This window comes from Ranitomeya variabilis, chromosome 4 (genome assembly GCF_051348905.1).
Source record: "Ranitomeya variabilis isolate aRanVar5 chromosome 4, aRanVar5.hap1, whole genome shotgun sequence".
Classification (NCBI taxonomy): Eukaryota; Metazoa; Chordata; class Amphibia; order Anura; family Dendrobatidae; genus Ranitomeya; species Ranitomeya variabilis.
The window spans coordinates 154,814,657-154,839,407 of NC_135235.1; the positions used below are offsets into that span (position 1 = coordinate 154,814,657).

A 24,751-nucleotide genomic window follows, 5' to 3' on the forward strand; every position below is an offset into this window, starting at 1 on the left:
TTAAAACTGTGTGGATTGGGGATTAATCATATTAACCTGGGTAGTGCATTCCAAAGAATCAGCGCAGCACGTGTAAAGTCTTGGAGACGGGACATCTATTTGTACATCTAAATAGGCTGTTACCCTCATTGATTTGTTTTTTGTACACTGGAACCGGACATGATGATTGCAACATGGCACAGGTACTTCCGGCCGTCGTGCGTTCCAGTTGTGGAACGCAATCTTACTGTAAGGGCTCCGGAGTGTATCGCCGTGGGACGACGTTTCCGGTGTGCCTGTGTTTCATTATTGGAGTGCAGAATGATCACGCTCCACATGCACGGAGGAGTACAAGGTGAATATACCGGTTGGTATAGGCTATGGCACAACCCCTCAATTCCTGATTGGATGTATTGATAACGGGGGTTGGTGATTTCGGATGATGTCACACGCCAGGGGCGGACCATGCCTCCGTGAACTTATTTAAGGGAACTTATATTGTGGGATAGCCAGGACCCACACTAAGGCAGTGACACAGTCACATTCATTAAAGATTATCCAGCCACTGCTGGGTTCTCTGATGGACATTTAAGACTTTAGCACCTTTTGAACTCCCCTGATGAAGCCCCATTATTTGGGAGGAAACGCGTAGGGAGATCTAAAAAAAAACCTATTCTTGTTTTGGTGGGTGGGCATAGCAGGGCTCACTTGGGGCCTGTTCTCATCAGGACAGGAGCCTTACAAGGGGCACGACAGAGGTTTAGGGAAGCAACCCCGTACCCCCGGGCCTTTTATTTGGACCTCCGTTATTCCTGTCAAAATTATCATGAGGAACCCATTGTGGATATCCGTCCGCGCTTATTGGTGAGATCAAGCCGATTTTTAATTCTGAGCACTGGTTGGCACGAGCACTTTGTTTATGTGATATTTTGTGGGTTATGTATGTCCATTTTAGGATTTCTGATAAAAGGTTATATTTTAACTAGTGGGATACTCTCCAAGCTATATTGTACATTTCACCGATAGCCCTGGTGTGGTGGCAATCGGGTAGAGCCAGGCAAAGTACCAGAATTTGCACATCTCTTGTGATGCGTATAGGTGCAGATAGTCATAGCCAAAAAATTTTGGCATTCTTGAATTTGTTCCAGGAAATTAAGTATTTTCTCTTCTTTCTATTCTCCATGCTTAGTATGGCACACACCATGCAAAGATTGAGTCAACTTTTCCCCTTAGCCGAGTTCAGGTGTGATTTTCATACTGCCGACACCTGTTACTTGCCACAGGCAAGTTTGAATAAGCATCACACGCTTGAAACAAAGTTGTTTACCCACTATTTTGGAAAGGTGCCAACAGTTTGTGTGAAATTACGGTATGTCTAACTTGTCTTTGTGTTGTTCCAATGCACACAAAGGAAATAAAAGGTATATACCAAAACATGTAATTGCAGGAATTTTCTGGCAGAAATATTTCATTTTATGAAACTATTTCAATTGTGCTAACACTTTGGTCATGACTGTATATAATGAGGTGTGCCACTCTATCCCTATGCCATAAAAGCCTAAAATGGCCCAGGAGTCTAGCTGTCTGCCCACGTGACCGATGCCATTTTTATTCCATACTTTGTCTCTAACAGCGTGGCTGGTGCAGAGGTCTGATCACGTACCAACCATTTAAATGCAGCCATCAATGTTAGCAGTGTGTGAATGGCAGTTACCTGCACTCGTGCACCCTGGCTTACATAAGCGCGCCCCCCCAACATGCTCATTGAGCACCAATGGATTACCAGCCGGGCTCCTGATGTGCTATCAACATGTCCATAAAAGTCCAGTCTAATCAAAATATAAACATTACATAACCCATATAGTAGACCCTGTTAGAGGGTAAAAATACCAGAATTGCACTTTCAGTAACACCTCCATAAAAAGTGATCAAAATGTATATACCCCAACTGCACACACCCTCCTAATCAACAGAAAAAAATAGAAACGTTACAACTTTGAAAAAGGTGAAAAATATTTTTCTTTCTTCAACTTTTTTTTTTTTTTTTTTTTAGTAAAGAAAACAAAAAAACAGCCATGGTAGGTTGGCATCGCTGTAATCATGCTGACCTGGGAGAATCATACTGCCATACGCTGGACACTAAAAATAAAACCCAGAAACCGATGGGAGAATTGCACTTTTATTTCTCACCATTTCTTCCAACCCCATCATTCAGTACATCGTATAGTACAATGGAGAGTGACTGCAGGGTTGGAGTTTAAAACCGGACAACGCCTATAAACAAGGTGCGCTCCAGAACGTCCATCAGACGTAGATGCTACATTTACAAAGAAACTTTTTACTGAAAATGTGTTTGTTTACAGCATCAACGACCCATGATGAAGAGCTTTAATATGACGGTATACAATCACAGCTACAGCAATAAATACATCAGATTAGCAGAATATACATTGTTTTCACTTTACCTTGGTTTTAATTTATAAGTGCAGGAATCTCAGCGTACAATACAGCGAGTCATCACATATAGTTGCGTATTCTTCTGTATAACATCTTCATGAGGACGACAATGTCTTCACAGTCGGGCACCTTCTCTGCCGTGGACAGAATCCTAAATCAGGTCCTGCCATGTGTCCAGGTCCGTGTCCCAACCCAAAACTAGACATCCAGAAGGAGTCAGTATAGTTCATCCTGGTAGATGGGTAAAGTGCTGTCCAAAATGTCATTTATAAAGAAAGCCGCGTTGAAGACCCTTTAAGGTGTTCCCAGTTGTTATATAAAGCATAGACACTTGTAAGAGCGAGACCGGCAAGTCCACCGCGAGCAATGCCACGAAGGCCGGCTGTGGAGAGAAGAAGGGACAGATATTACAACCAATTCATCTAAAGGAAGCTCAGCTCCAGGATATGGCCTCTACCAAAACAAACTGTTACGTGGATGTGAATATATGAATAAATGTTGTCGCACCAGCTTCTGAATGTATAGAAAACAATATCATCCCCTACATCCTGCTAGTTAGCGGTTAGAGGAGCGGTCAAGGACTTGTCATGGCTCCGTCGTACACCCGGCCGATGAGCTGCAAACAATTGAGCAGTGGGGATGCCGGGTGTTGTCCACAGCCGTTCCAAAGGAAAGGTCAATGTACTGCAAGTCTGGACAACCCCTTTAAATCAAATACCGGCCTTTTGGAAGACATTTCACAACATTCCAGTGTGATACGACATACAATGATGTCATGACAGAAATGCTTGGCTACTTAACTGCAATATGCTACAAAAAAAAAAAAAAAAGTTTGCATTAACAGTTGATTCAGAATTGTGCTGGATGCCCGGCCCCGGAAACTGCAATGCATTGTGGGTAGCTACAGGTAGCATCATATGGTTCGATCACGCCACAAAGCAGAATAATAATAAACCAATGTCCGGTCTGCTGAAGTCCACGACAAGCAATAACAGAAGAGTAGAAGATGTCTTTTAGTTGCTGTATTTATTTTTTAGTTTCAATAATTGTGTATTTATCTCCCCTCTAACAAGGGGATTTTACGTGAAGCCATTTCCAAATCCATCAATCTAACCCATGGTACCTCTGTATATACAGCACCATCAGGAGCGGACAGAGGCGATGCTCAGGGATGGCGCCTGCCGGGTAGCTCCTGCAACACATGGTACCTCTGTATATGCAGCACCATCACGAGTGGACAGAGCCGATGCTCCGAGATGGCGCCTGCCAGGCAGCTCCTGCAACCCATGGTACCTCCATATATGCAGCTCCATCAGGAGCGGACACTGCCGATGCTCCAAGATGACGCCTGCCAGGCAGCTCCTGCAACCCATGGTACCTCCATATATGCAGCTCCATCAGGAGCGGACACTGCCGATGCTCCAAGATGACGCCTGCCAGGCAGCTCCTGCAACCCATGGTACCTCCATATATGCAGCTCCATCAGGAGCGGACACTGTCGATGCTCAGACGGCGTCTGCCAGGCAGCTCCTGCAACCCATGGTACCTCCATATATGCAGCTCCATCAGGAGCGGACACTGCCGATGCTCAGAGACGGCGCCTGCCAGGCAGCTCCTGCAACCCATGGTACCTCCATATATGCAGCTCCATCAGGAGCGGACACTGCCGATGCTCAGAGACGGCGCCTGCCAGGCAGCTCCTGCTTAGTCAGGTTCCTTATCTCTAGTATGAGAGCCATGCTCGGCCCTGTGTGAGGCTAGCGCTCTCCTTACAGACTGCTGAGTGAGCATGTTCCAGAGGCTGGTACTGATATCTCTGCTGACTAACACTTGTCCTATACCTCAGTTCTATTTTCTGCATAGATGTGGCTTTCCCATTATATCCCTGGTCCAGGATGAGCCAACCGTCAGTCTCTGGATTGTTGGCACCGCACTCTTATTACTTTCCCCATTTTCCTGCCTACCCAGCACCTTTCCTTTTGCTTAGTTTGCACCCTATTCTCCTTCCCTGACACTTAAATTGTGGTCTGTGTCTTTAGTAAATAGCTGTAAAAACCAAATATTGGTTAATATGAAATGTAATCTAGTTCATGGCAATGGAAAAACCATCAGTCTGTCACAAGGTGTTGCGTTAGCATCTAATAAAATAATTAAGCGGCCCGCCCTATCACACGGAAATACAGGGCATACAGGTCATTATTGATAGGAGGCAAACAGATTATCTACAGAGTAAGTACTAACAAGAGGGGACAGGCTTAAACATGGATCTTTTTTTCCATAGAAACAGCACCTCTCTCGTCCATCTGCAGCTCATCCTTATTAAACGAGAAGCCATCGGTAGGCTGATGCTGCCTGAGCCTCGTGCAGCATGTATCAGAGCTGGGCAGCAGCCGTCTATTCTTTAGGAGGCATTTCAGATAAACGTTAGGGTCTAATTCATCAAAGCTTTTGCGCCAGTATTCTGAAGAGTCACAATCTTGGAGCAATTCAAAGATGGGCTAAAATTCTGAGACAGAGTTGCCATTTTCACCTAGTTCGGACAATCTGGAGGGAGCTGGGGCAGAACGGGGTCATGCCGATCACCACTCGCCAAAATCATGCCGCGCAGCAGCATTCATTGCACCAGAAATCTTACTCCAGCAGGGACTGGAGTAGGATTTGTGCTGAGGTACATGCCACCCGTCCAGTGCTTCAGATTCATAAAGAGGCATATGTATCTTCATGAATCAGGAGCGTCTGACTCCAGAACATCTCCTCAGGACTGGCGTAAATAATACCAGACTTGATGAATCAGACCCATAGTTTGAAGATGTGGCCAGAGACTATAGGCTCAAACTAAACCTGCACAGCCCCGGCAGCTTCCCAGCTCCAGGGGATTAATAGATTCCTCACTATGCACACATGGGAGAGACCTGTCAATCAAATGCAGCTGGCCTGGGCAGAAGCCAGGCTGGGCTCATGCAGGTTTTATAGGCTCTCTCCCTATAGTACCCTGTCAGATATTTAAAATATATTTTTTTTTTTTCTGAAAAACAGAAACATACCTGGCAGCAATTGTGCAGGCTCCAGTTCATGCTGCCCCAACCATGTAGTGACAGATTCCCTTTAGTTCCCCCTATAAAGTCATCGTAACTACATCATCGTCCTTGTGATATTATGTGATTCACGTTCATCAAGCCTCATTTCCCTCTTTATCATTTTTATTCCAAAAACTTACTACTTCTCAGCTCCTGAGAACGGCAAGGCATTTATGAAGACGAACATCACCTCTATAAAGTAATAAGCGGTTTACAAGTAACATGAAGACCACACATGAGGGGGCAGCTACTGCAGAAGCAGATCGCAGCATTTCACTCCTTCACATGACAGATCAATGCGTGGTGGCCCGGAGAAGCCATCAGCAATGTCAGGAAAGCACAGAGATCTGAAACCAGCAATGACCTCTGCACAACCCTCCACCAGCACTGTAACACTATTACTGGGGACTAAACGCACAAACTCCGCCATTACGCCTTGGAGCTGGAGAGTCTAATACCTGCTCAGATGAGAGCGCCATCTTTGTTAGTAGCTGATCACAAGAGGTGAGCAGCTGGATCTGGGTATGATCTATGCCCATGCAGCACAGCCACTGAGAGAACCAAGTTTTACACATTGTAATTAAAGGGTTATTCTAGTCTCATCAGAAGCGCACTGACCCCACAGATACCAGGGTGCAGTGAGGCTGAAGAAGGCGACATCCAGCGATACGAACAGTTTGAGAGCAGCACTTACAAGCTGGAAAGCAAAGAGCATGCAAGCAGGGTGCGCTGCTTGCCCAAGAAGCCAGAGAAATCTGATAAACTAGAGGTGGCTGGTAACATGGGCAACAAGCATTAACCCCTTTCTGACCTCGGCGGTGAGCCCACATCAAAGTCGTGACATGTCAGCTGTTTTGAACAGCTGACATGTGCGCGCAATAGCAGCAAGTGGAATCGTGATCCACCTGCTGCTATTAACTAGTTAAGTTCCGCTGTCAAACGCTGACAGCGGCATTTAACTACCGCTTCCGGCCGGAAATGCGCTTATCACCGACCCCTGTCACATGATCGGGGGTCAGCGATGCGTCAGGATAGTAACCACAGAGGTCCTTGAAACCTCTATGGTTACTGATGCCGGCTGGCTGTGATCGCCACCCTGTGGTCGGTGCTCATAGCAAGCCTGTAATTAAGGTACATAGGAGCGATCTAATGATCGCTGCTATGTAGCAGAGCCGATCAGGCTAGGCCAGCTTCTAGCCTCCCATGGAGGCTATTTAAGCATGGCAAAAGTAAAATAAAAAAAAAAGAATGTTTAAAAAAATATATGAAATAAATTAAAAAAAAATTAAGAAGTTCAAATCACCCCCCTTTCGCCCCATTCAAAATAAAATAAAAATCAAACCTACACATATTTGGTATCGCCACGTTCAGAATCGCCCGATCAAAGAAAAAAAAAAAAAAAAAAACAGTATTAACCTGATCGCTAAACGGCGTAGTGAGAAAAATTCTAAACGCCAAAATTGTCTTTTTGGTTGCTGCGACATTGCATTAAAATGCAATAACGGGCGATCAAAAGAACGTATCTGCACCGAAAAGGTATCACTAAAAACGTCAGCTCGGCACGCAAAAAAATAAGCCCTCACCCAACCCGAGATCACGAAAAATGGAGACGCTACGAGTATCGGAAAATGGCACAATTTTTTTTTTTTAGCAAAGTTTGGAATTTTTTTTCCACCACTTACATAAAAAATAACCTAGACATGTTTGGTGTCTATGAACTCGTACTGACCTGGAGAATCATAATGGCAGGTCAGTTTTAGCATTTAGTGAACCTAGCAAGAAAGCCAAACAAAAAACACACATGGGATTGTACTTTTTCTTTGCAATTTCACCGCACTTGGATTTTTTCCCCATTTTCTAGTACACATGGTAAAACCAATGATGTTGTTCAAACGTACAACTCGTTACGCAAAAAATAAGCCCTCACATGGCCATGTTGACAGAAAAATAAAAAAGTTATGGCTCTGGGAAGGAGGGGAGTGAAAAATGAACAGTGAAAAACAGAAAATCCCAAGATCATGAAGGGGTTAAACTATAGAATTAAAATTCCCCCCATACATGAGGTTTTTCAATAAGATTTCAATTAAACAAAATGAGACAACTTTTTAGCCAGGTCTATAAAATGCATGAATATGGAGGGTCCTCCACAGCAGGAGGCCTTTCTTACAGCTCTGGCTATAGATTAGCTCCACACAGGGTTAAACACAGGTTGCTAACCAGACAGCCCCTTTAAGAAGACAACAGGACAGCACCTGTGGACTTGTACAGCATCCCAGTCATAGTACCAGCAGCTACAGTATTCAGGTCGTCTTCTGCTCCTCTGGACTTCTCTATGATCACACCAAAGGCACTGTAGAGTAATGCTGGACAACAGACGATAGATAATTAGAAAAATAACACTCCACAGGTAGGTTAAGTAAAATATTGGGGTTTTGCATTTTATGCGATTTCCTAGGTTTTCTTCGCAAAAGTGACCCTGGACTCTTGGAAGGTTGACAAGCCGAGCAGTGTGCATGTAGCAAATCCAGCTGGCGGATATGACCTGAATATTTATGGTGTAGGCCGTGAGGAGATCACAAGCAAACATGACAGGCTGTTCTACTGATAACATGGGATGAGAGGGCATGTTTGTACGCTTCCAGACTAGCACTCCGCACACAAGTGGGAAGCGCACTCTCAAGGAAGCACTGCACCGCCTTATGCCGCGACTATGTGGCACCAAAACGGCACCCACAGCCTGTAGCATGGAGTGGCAGCGCCTTCTTCTGCCAGCAGTGTAACACGGTCACAGTTATCACACAACTGGACAGCTGACTACTGCTGGGTACAATACCGACCGATCCGTCCACTTACCTAGAGACCCCAGCGTGTTGGCCCACATTGCACCTTGCCTCGTGACCATGTTCAAGATCCTAGGTAAAAAGACACACAAGTCAAATGGGAAACCAGAACCAGCCAAGTACAACCTGGCAATGGCAAATAGCTCCTCAGGAGAATGAGTTTACCGGTGAACAGGACTTGTCTACCACCGGTATAGTCAGAATATAATGTATGTTTCCATACTAGCACCAAACTATGGAGTACAGTTCAGCGCACTCTCGAGGAAACACAGCACTGCCCAATACGAACGCACAGACCACCAGAACAGTGACCGTGCACCCCGTAAGACGGCAGCGCCTTCTTCTATCAGCAGTGTAACACCGTCATTGGCGTAAAGTGGCGCTAGACAGTTGACTACTGCTGAGAACCAATGAATGTTACCTATAACCTAAAAAGAACGGGCTCCATCATGAACAGAACACTGCCCGTCTTGTTGAATCGAGCATAGTAATGGAGGTCCCAACTAGTCAATGTTCATGCTGACATAGAAAGTTATGTATGAAACCGCCCCAGATCCCTGTGAGAATGTGAAGATTGGCAGCGCATCAGTCATACATAAAGCTCTGAACTGCCAGGTAGAAGCCACAGGGGCCCTTACACTGCACGGCTATGTGTACAAGGGCTCCTAGGAACATTTCCCAATGATCGCGCAGTGTAAACAGGCTGCCGATCACCTGAGCAGCGAGCAGAACAGGCGAGGTTAGCATTCGCTTTGCTAAAAAAGATCAGTTCCCAGCAGAACATTCCCTGTGTAAACACGACACATGGTGCTGAGAACAACGGCAGCCTGCGAGCACAGAACGGTCTTACGTGCACATGGTAAGCGTGGCCTGCCCATGTACAGACTAATAAACAGAGCCGATACATGGTCACCTAGTGCTGAAAGTCAGGTGATGCTTTCCCACCACTGCCAGATCTTAGGTCACCTCACTGCTAAATCACTCACACAACTGGACCGTGCCCGAACTTCACAGATGACGAAAACTCAGCGCACACATTATTTATAAGTGTATAACATGCTTACGCACAGTATTTTCTACATATCGATCATACACACAAGCCGTTTTATTAAAGGGCATAGTGTGTCTAAGAAACAAAGTTCATATACTGCCCTCTCCTGGCTGTCACAGTATTTGCTGAACACCACTGCTCGTAAACCTGGGTAAAGATGCTCTACCATCAAAATCTTTAACCTCTAACCGCTTCATGATCTTGCTATTTTCTACATGTGTTTCCTCCCCTTATTCTAAGAGCTATGACACCTATTTTAACTGCGAAGGGTTAAGTTTCATACTGGGTCATAATGCTTTCATGTTTGGAGAGAAGTGGTTCATCCAAAACACGGGGACCGCAATGGGAACTCCGGTCGCTTGCACTCTGGCAAGTTTATTTTTAGCAATTTTTGAGGCGAGATACATTTATGCTTCCAGCAATGAATATTTAAAATACATCACATTTTACAGGCGCTATGTGGAGGACATCTTCATGGTGTCCTTTGTGGAGGATCTGAACCATTACAACTCCATGAACATGCGGTTCACATCTCTATTCGGTGGATCTATGCTTCAATTTTTGGACATTAAGGTTTAGATTGCGGATGGTCGTATGAATACAGAGGTTTTTAGGAAACACACATCCACCAAAGCACTTCATTATAGAAGCTCGCATCCAGCCTATATTAAAGTCTATCCCTTTTTGTGAGTATAAAGGTGTAATAGTTCATTGGAGGGCTAAGAGGCAATTCAGGGAGCTATACGATAGCCCCTCTCTCTAAATCTATCCCCCATGCCTACTGGATAAAGCTTTGATCAAGGCCAAACAGGAGCCAGTGGTTCAAAGAAAAAAAAAAAAAATCAAGAAAAAGGATGATACATTTGTTTTTTGCTCTGATTATGGCCCTATGGACAGTTTCATCAGGTCCTCAATTACAAATAATTAGCAAATTTTGGAACATGACGGTGATCTCAGTGACGTTGTGGCTGGGGGTTTGCAGGAGATCTAAGTGTTTAAGAGATGTTTTGGTGCGACACCGTTTGCAACATAAAAATAAAAAGAATTGGTTGGAAGCTGGAAAGCCCATAGGCACCTTCGAGTGCCGTCACTGTTCTTTTGCTCGCAACATGAGGTCGGCAGCTCCCTGTCTGTCGGTACAATAAGTCATCATATGCGCAATTTCATATCTTGCAAAACCAATTATGTTGTATATTCTTTATTTTGTCCCTGTAGATTTTTCCACATTGGCAAAACAATACTCCCGTTATTTGTGAGATTTAGGGAGCATTGTAACTCCACACTTATGGGCAAAGGTGTACCCAGGTTGGGGAAGCACATGATGGTAATCCGCATGTTATTACCTTTGCTGGTTTGGAATAAGTGGTGTTACCCCCACAAGGGGGCGATCTTCACAGACTTAAAGGGAGGCTAAGTGGATAATGCGCTCCCAAGCACTGGTCCCACAGGTGTCAATGATCGCACTGATGTGTCAGTGTTCCTCGGATTTTCTGCGTGAATATATTTTTTGTATTCTGTACAGATGGATTTATTGTGTTTTTTCTGGTGCTTATTGTTTTTTATCTTTTATGTCATGCACCAAGTGTTCATTGCATTTTGTCGTGTTTTAAGTGAGGTTTGGTGGGCGGGCTATACCCTCCTTTCGGGTATATAATCCCCCTTCACTTCAAAGACGGGTGGAAGCGCAACAGAGCGCGAACAGCCGGCGTCTTTGCACTCTCCAGCCCCCCACCTGAGAGGTTTTAAACCGTTTTTTTTGACCAATAAAGTTTGGATTTTATTCCGGTGAGTGTCACCTCTTTATTTTCACTTGGATTATGCACTTTGCTGTGGTGTGCACCTAAAGGAAAAACGTTTATGCCTACGGTAATTTGGTTCAGCTGGTGGTGTTGGCTCCGTGGATCGCCGGTGGTGCTCAGCTTCCTCTACTAGTGTGACACCTATTTTAACGTTCCCATAGCCGTATGAGGGTTTGTTTTTTGTGGGACTCGTATTTTTGAATGATAAAATTCATTTTTATCATGTGATGTACGGGAAAGCAGTATTAAAAAAAATTAAAAATGTTTATTTCCACAATTTTATTTATTTACTATGTTCACTATACGGTAAAAATGACCTGGCAATAGGATTCTCCAGGACAGTATGAGTATGCAGATACCAAACATGTATAAATGGTGGAATAAGTTTTGGGAATGCGTAAGAAAAATAAAAAAAACTCGCTTAGGTCACCGTAGCGTTTACAGATTGGCTTAATTTATTTTTGTAATTCGATAGAATAGACATCCATGAAAGCAGTGATACCAAATGGGTATTTTTATGGTTTTCTTTATATTGGGGCAAAGGGGGTCGATTTGAGCTTCTGTTTTTTATTTTTTCATATTTTTTAAAACTCTCTCACTGATTTCCATAGTTCTCTTAGGAGACTAAGCTGCAATCATCTGATCGCCTTGTGCTACACATAGTGCTTCAGCCCTGCTACGTATAGCAGAAATGATGATCTATGAATGCCGGCCACAGGCTGGCGTTCACAGGAAGAACGTAAGGACAGGCACGGGCATCATCAGCTGCCCCCCAGCTGTTGTGATCGCCCATTTAAACACACGTCAGGCAGAAGGGCATCATTAATCGCGCCCATGTCACATGATCGCGCGGGGAGGGATGAATGAAGCGCTTCCGTTCGATGGGTGTTAATTCCTGCTGTGACTGACAGCAGGATTTAACTGGTTAACAGCTTTGGGCAAAGCCCTGCTAGACCTTTGTCTGTTAAAGGCAGAGGATGACTGATTAAATCAGTCATCAAGTGTGGGGAAAGATGTGGGCTTGGCGTGTGAGCCCACATCAATGCCAGGGACACGAGCTTTAACGTAAATATATTGCAAAGGTCATCAAGCAGCTAATATATTGCAGTCATCATATTATATGGCACTGTGCACTTACAATTGCTCATTCCCCTCCCCCCATTACTCTCTATGTAGAAAAAGGGAGGTCAATTTTCCCAGTATGACTCAGTCCCTTCAAAAGCCCCTGGCAGGGGAGGAGCAGAGCAGCTGGGTCAGGACTTGAAGGGGGGAATGATTTATGCAGGGAAGAGAGAGACTTCCTGTTTCTACATAGAGCAGAGCAGAGAAAAGAAGAATTGGCTGGGTAGAAAGGCAAAATGAGCAATTGTAAGTACACAGTGCTATTATATAATATGATTGAAATACATTAGAAGGCTAAAAACTTTGATGGGAGGAGTGCTTCTTTAACCATTAAAGGGGGTTTCCAATACCTGGGTGGTAGCCTCCCTGTTCAGTTTCCTAGACTAAGGGGAGATACTGTCTCTTGTACTATTCTCTGCCTTATTACACTAAGGTGTTTAACACTTCATTCCTTAGCACCATATTGATGAATCGGACATAAGTTTGACCCCAGTAATAAAGCCTTACTTACTGCACATTTTTTGGTTTGGACCACACCATGTTCTGTGTCTCTTTTAGACCGAGACGCAGGCCATTAACTGCACCAAATGCGGCTCCTGAAAAAAAAAAAAAGAAAAAAAAATTACTTTTTAGAGGAAAGCAGCCATTGCTGAAATGGCTTCTGGGGATCTTCACACCCCCCCCCCCCCCCCCCATCAATAATTATATATAAAATGATCCTAACTGTACGAAAACCTGAGATCTTAGGAAATAGCTGTGCGATTCCAGACTAGCACCAAACAGAAGGTCCTGAGCGGCGCACTCTCGAGGAATCCCAACACTACTAAATGCTAGTATGACCCGTCACCAGAACGGCAACGACAGCCACCAGCACCGGGCAGCAGTGACTTTATCTGCCAGCAGTGTAACACAGTCACAGGCACAGACGGCACCGGACAGCTGACTACCGCTGGGTAGGTACATTTACTCTGTGCAGACCTGGAATGGTAGGATCATCTCTGCAGACAGGATAGACCGTTAATGATAATTTCTGGTCAGATGCACCAGTCCTACTCATTAGGTTAGGAGATATCTGCATCTGCTAGCTGTACACATGTCCTAGGAGGCACCCATCGTCAGGACAAAAAAAAATAATAATGAACTTCTAAGTTAATCAAAGCTGACACTCCCTGAGAACAGTACAAAGCATGTGGCTATACGGCAACATGTCAAGTGCAAGTCAAAAATGCCCACAGAAGAGCATCTGGGAATGTGTGCGCCATCACCAACATGTCAGCAAGCACTGTGCTTCCCTGCGGCTGTCCAGCAATAGCAGCGTCAGCCAACAGGGGGCATCTGTCCATGGCTAAAGGCCTGTGTGTGGTAGGTACGGATATAACCCACCAGCACAGTCACCCCTTACAATTACCAGTGTCTACACTATAGCTCTTTAACCCTTTCAAGATGGAGCCATTTTTTGTGATCTCGGGTTGGGTGAGGACTTTTTTGTGTGCTGAGCTGATGTTTTTATTGATACCATTTTAGTGTAGATACGATCTTTTGATCGCCCGTTATTGCATTTTAATGCAATGTTTTGCGACAAAAAAACGTAGTTCTGGCATTCATTTTTTTTCTCGTTATGCCGTTTAGCGATCAGGTTAATCCTTATTTATATTGATCGGGCGATTCTGAACACGGCGATACTAAATGTGTGTATGTTTGAATTTTTGTTTTGTTTTATTTTGAATGGGGCAAAGGGGGGTGATTTGAACCTTTATATTTTTAACCCCTTAGGCCCCGAGGGTGGTTTGCACGTTAATGACCGGGCCAATTTTTACAATTCTGACCACTGTCCCTTTATGAGGTTATAACTCTGGAACGCTTCAATGGATCTTGGCGATTCGGACATTGTTTTCTCGTGAGATATTGTACTTCATGTTAGTGGTAAAATTTATTCGATATAACTTGTGTTTATTTGTGAAAAAAATGGAAATTTGGCAAAAATTTTGAAAATTTCACAATTTTCCAACTTTGAATTTTTATGCCCTTAATTCACAGAGATATGTCACGCAAAATACTTAATAAGTAACATTTCCCACATGTCTACTTTACATCAGCACAATTTTGGAACCAAAATTTTTTTTTGTTAGGGAGTTAAGGGTTAAAATTTGACCAGCAATTTCTCATTTTTACAACACCATTTTTTTTTTAGGGACATCTCATTTGAAGTAATTTTGAGGGGTCTATATGATAGAAAATACCCAAGTGTGACACCATTCTAAAAACTGCACCCTTCAAGGTGCTCAAAACCACATTCAAGAAGTTTATTAACCCTTCAGGTGTTTCACAGGAATTTTTGGAATGTTTAAATAAAAATGAACATTTAACTTTTTTTCACACAAAATTTACTTCAGCTCCAATTTGTTTTATTTTACCAAGGGTAACAGGAGAAATTGGACCCCAAAAGATGTTGTACAATTTGTCCTGAGTACGCCGATACCCCATATGTGGGGGTAAACCACTGTTTGGGCGCATGGCAGAGCTCGGAAGGGAAGGAGCACCATTTGACTTTTCAATGCAAAATTGACTGGAATTGAGATGGGACGCCATGTTGCGTTTGGAGAGCCCCTGATATGCCTAAACATTGAAACCCCCCAGAAGTGACACCATTTTGGAAAGTAGACCCCCTAAGGAACTTATCTTGATGTGTTTTTAGAGCTTTGAACCCCCAAGTGTTTCACTACAGTTTATAACGCAGAGCCGTGAAAATAATTTTTTTTTTTTTTTTTTCAGAAAAATGATTTTTTAGCCCCCAGTTTTTTATTTTCACAAGGGTAACAGGATAAATTGGACACCAAAAGTTGTTGTCCAATTTGTCCTGAGTACGCTGATACCCCATATGTGGGGGGGAACCACTGTTTGGGCGCATGGCAGAGCTCGGAAGGGAAGGAGCGCCATTTGGAATGCAGACTTAAATGGATTGGTCTGCAGGCGTCACGTTGCATTTGCAGAGCCCCTGATGTACCCAAACAGTACAACCCCCCCACAAGTGACCCCACATTGGAAACTAGACCTCCTGAGGAACTTATCTTGATGTGTTTTGAGAGCTTTGAACCCCCAAGTGTTTCACTACAGTTTACAACGCAGTGCTGTGAAAATAAAAAAATCCTTTTCCACAAAAATGATTTTTAGCTCCCCAAATTTTTATTTTCCCAGAGATAACAAGAGAACTTGGACCCCAAAAGTTGTTGTCCAATTTGTCCTGAGTACGCTGATGCCCCATATGTTGGGGTAAACCCCTGTTTGAGCGCACGGGAGAGCTCGGAAGGGAAGGAGCACTGTTTTACTTTTTCAACGCAGAATTGTCTGGAATTGAGATCGGACGCCATGTCGCGTTTGGAGAGCCCCTGATGTGCCTAAACAGTGGAAACTCCCCAATTCTACCTGAAACTAATCCAAACACATCCCTAGCCCTAATCCCAACTGTAACCCTAACCACACCCCTAACCCTGACACACCCCTAATTCTAATCTCAACCCTAATCCCAACCGTAAATGTAATCCAAACCCTAACCCTAACTTTAGCCCCAACCCTAACTTTATCCCCAACCCTAACTTTATCCCCAACCCTATCCCTAACTTTAGCCCCACCCTAACTTTAGCTCCAACCCTAACCCGAACCCTAACCCTAGCCCGAACCCTAACCCTAGCCCGAACCCTAACCCTAGCCCGAACCCTAACCCTAACCCTAGTCCTAACCCTAGCCCTAACCCTAGCCCTAACCCTAGCCCTAACCCTAGCCCTAACCCTAGCCCTAACCCTAGCCCTAACCCTAGCCCTAACCCTAGCCCTAACCCTAGCCCTAACCCTAGCCCTAACCCTAGCCCTAACCCTAGCCCTAGCGGGAAAATGGAAATAAATACATTTTTTTAATTTTATTATATTTCCCTAACTAAGGGGGTGATGAAGTGGGGTTTGAATTACTTTTATAGCGTTTTTTATATCGGATTTTTATGATTGGCAGCTGTCACACACTAAAAGACGCTTTTTATAGCAAAAAAGTTTTTGCGTCTCCATATTTTGAGACCTATAATTTTTCCGTATTTTGGTCCACAGAGTCATGTGAGGTCTTGTTTTTTGCGGGCCGAGTTGACGTTTTTATTGGTAACATTTTCGGACATTTGACAGTTTTTGATCCCTTTTTATTCCGATTTTTGTGAGGCAGAATGACCAAAAACCAGCTATTCATGAATTTCTTTTGGGGGAGGCGTTTATACCGTTCCACGTTTGGTAAAATTGATAAAGCAGATTCGTCGGGTCAGTACGATTACAGCAATATCTCATTTATATCATTTTTTTGTGTTTTGGCGCTTTTACACGATAAAAACTATTTTATAGAAAAAATAATTATTTTGGCATCGCTTTATTCTGAGGACTATAACTTTTTTATTTTTTTGGTTATGATGCTATATGGCGGCTCGCTTTTTGCGGGACAAGATGACGTTTTCAGCGGTACCATGGTTATTTATATCCATCTTTTTGATCGCGTGTTATTTCACTTTGTTCGGCGGTATGATAATAAAGCGTTGTTTTTTGGCTCGTTTTTTTTTTTTCTTACGGTGTTCACTGAAGGGGTTAACTAGTGGGACAGTTTTATAGGTTGGGTCGTTACGGACGCGGCGATACTAAATATGTGTACTTTTATTGTTTTGTTGTTTTTTTTTTTTAGATAAAGAAATGTATTTATGGGAATAATATTTTTTTTTTCTTTATTTAGGATTTTTTTTTTTTTTTTTTTTTTTTACACATGTGGACATTTTTTTAAAAACTTTTTTACTTTGTCCCAGGGGGGGGGGGGGGGCATCACAGATCGCCGATCTGATAGAGTGCTGTGCACACTATCAGATCGGCGCTCTCACTCACATCGCTGCAGGCTGCAGCTTTCATCTGCAGCCTGCTCCGGACCCGAAAGTACTCCCTGCAGGACCCGGATGCAGCCCCGCGGCCATTTTAGATCCGGGGCCTGCAGGGAGGAGACGCTCTGTACAAGGTGAGTACATTCCCTTGTACCGATAGTCTCAGGGAAGCCCGCAGGGAGCCCCCTCCCTGCGCGATGCTTCCCTGTACCTCCGGTACACCGCGATCATGTTTGATCGCGGTGTGCCGGGGGTTAATGTGCCATGGACCGCTCCTGGCACATAGCTGACACCCGGCCGCGATCCCCCCCCCCCCCCCCCCCCGTGAGCGCGGCTGATCGGCTATGACGTACTATCCCGTCACTGGGAATTAAGTCCCAGGTCACCTTGACGGGATAGTACGTCATATGGGATTAAGGGGTTAAAAACTTTTTTTTTTTTTTTTTTTTTTTTAAACACACTTGGCATGCTTCAATAGCCTCCATGGGAGACTAGAAGCTGCCATAACCCGATCGTCTCTGCTTCATTTAGGTGATAATCAGATCGCCTGTATGTAGCAGAATTGCTGACTTTCTATGAGCGACGACCACCAGGCGGCGCTCATAGCAATTCGGCATTGCAACCATAGAGGTCTGCAGGAGAGCTCTGGTTGTCATGCCGACCCATCGGTGACCAGCGATCATGTGACGGGTGTCACCGATGGGCGGGATTTCCGATGAAATGGCCGGAAGCACGTGTTATTGCCGCTGTCAAGAGTTCAAAAAAGCCGACATGTGACTGGAAAGACGTGGGCTCACCGCTAGAGCCTACTTCAAAGGGGGAGACACGACATGCGCCGTACAGGTCATGACGGGTTAATGGGATAGTGGACAGGCACTTGGAAGGGAACATGACGGCAGGTAGAGTACTAGAAAACCACACTATAAATGGGTGGTCCCAAAGTAGAAGAAATACAAGTAGCCACAAGAAGGGAGATACCATGAGTGGGGACGGGGAGGTGCCAAATAAAACCTGAAGACTTCTGCCAATCACCAGCACCACTGAAGCAATGTTTGGTTTCATATTTCTTCAACTTTAGGAAATTAGATTATTTTGTGGGAAAAAAATAACTTACAATAACTATTGCAAAAATAACTAACACATTAGTAGAGGTGTGTTTTTAAGTGGAATTCTTCTAACTACAGAAAAGTCTTCATCATGGAAGATTTCACACTACAAACCTGTCATACAGCAGCCTCCAATAGTGAAAAACGCCAGCTCAAATCTGCCACGAGTCTTATTGGCTCCGGTTGGTAAAATGAATTCATCAGTATCCTACAGGACGACAAATGTATCATCAAGGAGGAAGAGGAGGATTGCTCAGTGTCATAGGGACAAGACATTTATAAACCTCAGTGGTTACTTTCCTGAGAGAACCAGTGATTTTAATAAAAGTGCCACATCCACAAGAGTCACTCTACACACTGTGTACTCCTGCAGGCGCTGTACCAGGCTTGTAGTTATTCCCTTCTAGATGGTGGCCCGATTCTAACGCATCGGGTATTCTAGAATATGCATGTCCACGTAGTATATTGCACAGCCCACGTAGCATATTGCACAGCCCACGTAGTATATTGCACAGCCCACGTAGTATATTGCACAGCCCACGTAGTATACAGCACAGAGCCACTTAGTATACAGAGTTAAAATAAAAAATAAACATATACTCACCCTCCGTAGGCCCGTTGAAGTCCTGGCCCTGTGCGCGGTGCAGGCGTCAGCTTCCGGTCCCAGGGTGTGCTGACGTTGCGGTCACATGACCGTGACGTCATGGAAGGTCCTTCTGACATACCATCCTGGGACCGGAAGCTGCCGCGTGCATGGAGCGGTCACCGTAGCGACGCTAGGAGCGCGAAAGGCGGCAGATGGTGAGTATAGCAGGTTTTTATTTTTAACATGACATTTTTACTATTGATTCTGCATAGGCAGCGTCAATAGTAAATAGTTGGGGACACACTGGGTTAATAGCAGCGGTAATGGAGTGCGTTACACCGCGGCCCGTTACCGCTGCCATTAACCCCTTCCCGACATGTGACGGTATAGTACGTCACATGTCGGGACCCCCGCTTTGATGTGCGCTCCGGCGGTGAGCGCACATCAAAGTCGCGACATGTCAGCTGTTTTTTACAGCTGACATGTGCGCGCAATAGCGGCGGGTGAAATCGCGATCACCCGCCGCTATTAACTAGTTAAATGCCGCTGTCAAACGCAGACAGCGGCATTTAACTACCGCATCCGGCCGTGCGGCCGGATATGAGCGCATCGCCGACCCCCGTCACATGATCGGGGGCCGGCGATGCTCCTCCATTGTAACCATAGAGGTCCTTGAGACCTCTATGGTTACTGATTGCCGGTGGCTGTGAGCGCCCCCCTGTGGTCGGCACTCACAGCACACCTGCAAATCTGCTGTGTAGCAGCGATCTTATGATCACTGCTGCATAGCAGAGCCGATCGGGCTGTGCCTGCTTCTAGCCTCCCATGGAGGCTATTGAAGCATGGCAAAAGTAAAAAAAAAAAAAGTTTTTAAAAATGTGAAAAAAATAAAAAAAATATAAAAGTTTAAATCACCCCCCTTTCGCCCCAATCAAAATAAATCAATAAAAAAAAACCCCAACCTACACATTTGGTATCGCCGCGTTCAGAATCGCCCGATCCATCAATAAAAAAAAGCATTAACCTGATCGCTAAATGGCGTAATGAGAAAAAAATTCGAAACGCCAGATTTACGTTTTTTTGGTCGCCACGACATTGCATTAAAATGCAATAACGGGCGATCAAAAGAACGTATCTACACCAAAATGCTATCATTAAAAACGCCAGCTCGGCACGCAAAAAATAAGCCCTCACCTGACCCCAGATCACGAAAAATGGAGACGCTACGAGTATCGGAAAATGGCGCAATTTTGTTTTGTTTTTTGCAAAGTTTGGAATTTTTTTTCACCACTTAGGTGAAAAATAACCTAGTCATGTTAGGTGTCTATGAACTCGTAGTGACCTGGAGAATCATAATGGCAGGTCAGTTTTAGCATTTAGTGAACCTAGCAAAATAGGCAAACAAAAAACAAGTGTGGGATTGCACTTTTTTTGCAATTTCACTGCACTTGGAATTTTTTTCCCGTTTTCTAGTACACGACATGCTAAAACCAATGATGTAGTTCAAAAGTACAACTCGTCCCGCAAAAAATAAGCCCTCACATGGCCAAATTGACGGAAAAATAAAAAAGTTATGGCTCTGGGAAGGAGGGTAGCGAAAAACGAAAACGGAAAAAGCTCCGGGGGTGAAGGGGTTAACCCTGTGTGAGCGGTGACTGGAGGGGAAGGGGATTATGGAGCGGGCGCCGGGCAGTGACTGCAGGGGAGGGAGTAATCGGACTGTGGCCGTCGCTGATTAGTCGCGGCAGCCATGACAGGCAGCTGCCGAGACCAATCAGCGACTTGGATTCCATGACAGACAGAGGCTGAAACCAATGAATATCTGTGACAGACAGAAAGAAAGACAGACAGACAGACGGACGGACGTAACCCTTAAGGTACCGTCACACTAAGCGACGCTGCAGCGATACAGACAACGATGCCGATCGCTGCAGCGTTGCCGTTTGGTCGCTGGAGAGCTGTCACACAGACCGCTCTCCAGCGACCAACGATGCCGAGGTCCCTGGGTAACCAGGGTAAACATCGGGTTGCTAAGCGCAGGGCCGCGCTTAGTAACCCGATGTTTACCCTGGTTACCAGTGTAAAATGTAAAAAAACAAACAGTACATACTCACCTTCACGTCCCCCGGCGTCCGCTTCCTGCACTGACTGAGTGCCAGCCCTAACAGCAGAGCGGTGACGTCACCGCTGTGCTGTGCTTTCACTTTACGGCCGGCGCTCAGTCAGTGCAGGAAGCGGACGGCGGGGGACGCGAAGGTGAGTATGTACTGTTTGTTTTTTTACATTTTACACTGGTAACCAGGGTAAACATCGGGTTACTAAGCGCGGCCCTGCGCTTAGTAACCCGATATTTACCCTGGTTACCATTGTAAAACATCGCTGGTATCGTTGCTTTTGCTGTCAAACACAATGATACACGGCGATCTGACGACCAAATAAAGTTCTGAACTTTAATCAACGACCAGCGATATCACAGCAGTATCCTGATCGCTGCTGCGTGTCAAACACAACGATATCGCTATCCAGGACGCTGCAACGTCACAGATCGCTAGTGATATCGTTTAGTGTGACGGTACCTTTAGACAATTATATAGTAGATCCTTAGGAGAAAAGATAACTCCCTGATCACTGGGAGGTCCAGATGCTCGACCTCAGCTCCAGTCAGACGGCTCCAGAGCCTGACCTTTGAATTGCTGGGGTCCCAGTGGTCAGACCCCAAAGAGATCAGGAAGATAGGAGAGGGGATAACTTCCAGGCTTGGTGCAACCTGATCAAGTCATTACATTTTCATTCACCTTTCATAGAATTCGTGATTCATTGTCCCCATGACATTAATCGGAGTGTGGTGGAAATCTTACTACATTATGCACAGTGGACTTACCTGCACTAAGTATCTTGGATCCACATTTAAGTACGGTGAAAGAGGGCTCATCCCGGTTACTAAAATAAAGGCAGAAAACAGGCATTAGTTCACCCAGTCATTTCTATCCGGTGACCCATCAGCCTTCCCTCAGAGCTGCCCATACAGGTGGTATGCCAGCAATACAGCACAGCAATTCTGAGCAGTGGAGAGACGTCTGACAGCACTTTGTACTGACTGATGGCCCCGGCTATAGGACACGAGGCTTTACATGCACCTAGCTGGGAAACATCGGAAGAGTACGAGGACGCCTCGCCATGGCACACTGAACATATTGGATTTTCAGATGTCGAGCAATCTGCATTATAACCACACAAAATAAGTCTTAAAGGGAATGTGTCATTGGCAAATTACCTTTTAAAAACAGAGTTAGGTTAGTGCAGCGCCCCAGAGTCCTGGTCGTTGCAGTAATGTCGCTCTTCCACCAGGGGAGTGATATTACGTCTGATGGTACTAAAGGAGTTCATCTTGCCAGGTATCACAAATCACACACCACACTTCACACTCCAGTCCACCAGGGGGAGCCTTGCTTCTATCTATTAGGCCACTCCTCACACACGGGTAAAACTGGTGGGTTGGATAGGAAGTTAGTCAGAAGCTACCTGGGTTTGACCCAGAGAGTTCCTGTCAGGCAGACAGGGGAAAAGGAGGAACATCTGAGCTGCAGACAGAGGGTCCCTGTCAGGGGTGGGATCCTGACAGAGGCCTAGCACGAGACAGATAGCTATGGAGCTGCGCCTGCCCCACGTGCGGCAGCATCCTAAGGAAGGACACGAAGCGAAGTGTATTGTGGAGAGTGAGAAATGAAGTCACAGCACAAGGAGATAACACCGGGAGGAGTTCTGCCCCAAGATCAGCAACATCCTTCTGAGGCGCGTAGCCGGTGGCCGGAACACCGAGGGAGTAATTGACTCTACGCATTACTTCAGAGACCGGCAGGACAGTCAATTCCAAGTTGGCTGCCCGACCTTAATACCTAAGAAGACACGGAGGCAAATTGTGGGAGAGGGGTGTCTCTAGGGTCCCTATAAACAAGCCCCAGGCTATCCCAGTCATACGGGTTGTCCTATCCATACCATCTGGGGGACAGAGAGAGAGAACATCAGAAACATCCACGAAAATTGTGAGGACTATCCCGTGGTGCTCAGCAGGGAAGTACTACAACTAACAGGCGCTAGTAGGAAGGCTACCGATTTCCAACTGGATAAGGGAGCTCTGGATTTGCCTTCGGACCGGCCGGACTTAGGCTGCCCTGTGAACGGTACTCTGGACTGTGGCCGCTGAAGTCTTCAGTAAAAGGTAAAGAGACTGCAACCTTTGTGTCCTCGTTATTCATTGCGCCTTACATCGTCCACCATCACCACCTACACATCTGGGAAGCCCTGGGGACACACTTCACCTGTGGGAAGGTATACCATCTAGCTGCTATTCCATCACCCCAGCGGACTCCTAGCAGCGTCGGTCACCCTGACTGAATATCACAGGTGGCGTCACGAACGTCAGACAAACTACACCTTTAATTGGACGCCCCTCAGAAGGGCCACGGACCGGGTCAGGCCACCGTGACATGCCCAGAAACGAGAGATAGACCCGGGACCGAGTACCCCATTGCCCTTAACGTGGGGGCGCTCCATTAATACACTACTCAAAAAAATAAACAAAGGGAACACTAAAATACCACAACCTAGACATCACTTAACCCCTTAACCCCCCCCCCCCCCCAGTGAGGTTTGCATGTTAACGACCGGGTTAAGTTTTACAATTCTGACCACTGTCCCTTTGAGGTTATAACTCTGGAACGCTTCGATGGATCCCAGTGATTCGGAAACTGTTTTCTCGTGACATATTGTACTTCATGGTAGTAGTAAAATTTATTTGATATTACTTGTGCTTATTTGTGGAAAAAAACAAACAAAAAACGGAAATTTGGCAACAAATCAGAAAATTTCGTAATTTTCCAACTTTGAATTTTCATGCCCTTCAGGCTAAGTGCCCACGTTGCGGATCCGTGTGCAGATTTTTCTGCACCGTTTTTGCAAAATCCGCAGGTAAAACGCACTGCGTTTTACCTGCGGATTTACTGCAGATTCCACCTGCGGATTCCTATTGAGGAGCAGATGTGAACCGCTGAGGAATCTGCACAAAGAATTGACATACATAAGTTTAAAATGGTGCCTCATACCAAACTGAGGGAAGACAGCTGCAGCAATATATGTTACCTCACAAATATTATAAATAACATTACTCAGAGTGAGGCAAAGAGAAGTAGTCTATGCTGAATCAGTGGAGTACAAGGAATCAGCCAGACATAGGACCAATGAATAGAAAGTGATATTTACATGGACAAACAATAAAATATAAAAAATAAGAAATATTAATGTTCGCCCATATTTGCTGATTACTGCTGTTGGAGATGGAGATTAGAATTTGTGACGGGAAGAATTCCCCTTCGTTCCCTGCTTCTATCTGGGTGCTATACTGATGCAATCCATTGTAAGTGATTGCACTCAGACCATAGGAAGGTTGTCAGCACTACATAGGTGATATGCATTTTTCTTACATTGTGTTGCTGAAGTGTTCCCTTTATTTTTTTGAGAAGAGTATAATTCTAATAACTTTGGTATTTATCCTTTATATTTAGAAAATCAGACATCTTGGAATCTTCACGGTGACCACTAAGCCCAATACTACACTCATACGTCTGGTTCTTTTCAGCAGCCACATGTACACAGGAAGCAATGGACTGGCTCTGACACCCTGACTTCTATAGGGAAGCTTCCTAGCCATGCTCATCAGCACAGTGGTCAGTGTGAATGGAGGGGGAGCAGGGTCAGGGTGATATCACCTGTTGGGAGTGGGGGGATCCTGTGTTACCAGCTGTGTATAGCGGTGTTATCATTGTAATCCTGTCTGTGATCCT

At 45.1% G+C, this 24,751-nt stretch overlaps 1 protein-coding gene and 3 non-coding genes across 5 annotated transcripts in view; all 4 read right to left on the reverse strand.

The window, feature by feature from the left end:
* Positions 1–2,142: 2,142 nt before the first annotated feature.
* The window catches only part of LOC143770085 (mitochondrial import inner membrane translocase subunit Tim23), a 33,207-nt gene continuing 10,598 nt past the window's right edge, over positions 2,143–24,751 (reverse strand). For both annotated transcript variants that reach the window (XM_077259336.1, XM_077259335.1), the window contains 6 exons: positions 21,793–21,851; positions 18,440–18,533; positions 12,837–12,921; positions 8,367–8,425; positions 7,766–7,876; positions 2,143–2,818 (listed from right to left, as the gene is read on the reverse strand). In XM_077259336.1, the coding sequence (XP_077115451.1) occupies positions 2,703–2,818; positions 7,766–7,876; positions 8,367–8,425; positions 12,837–12,921; positions 18,440–18,533; positions 21,793–21,851 (524 nt within the window). In that variant the 3' untranslated portion in view covers positions 2,143–2,702. The remainder of the gene's footprint in view (positions 2,819–7,765; positions 7,877–8,366; positions 8,426–12,836; positions 12,922–18,439; positions 18,534–21,792; positions 21,852–24,751) is intronic.
* LOC143770845 (small nucleolar RNA SNORA74) lies at positions 8,141–8,338 on the reverse strand. Its single transcript, XR_013214754.1, has one exon. It is a non-coding gene; the product is annotated as a small nucleolar RNA SNORA74 (small nucleolar RNA).
* On the reverse strand, positions 8,560–8,758 carry LOC143770846 (small nucleolar RNA SNORA74). Its single transcript, XR_013214755.1, has one exon. It is a non-coding gene; the product is annotated as a small nucleolar RNA SNORA74 (small nucleolar RNA).
* On the reverse strand, positions 13,079–13,279 carry LOC143770847 (small nucleolar RNA SNORA74). The gene has a single exon (XR_013214756.1). It is a non-coding gene; the product is annotated as a small nucleolar RNA SNORA74 (small nucleolar RNA).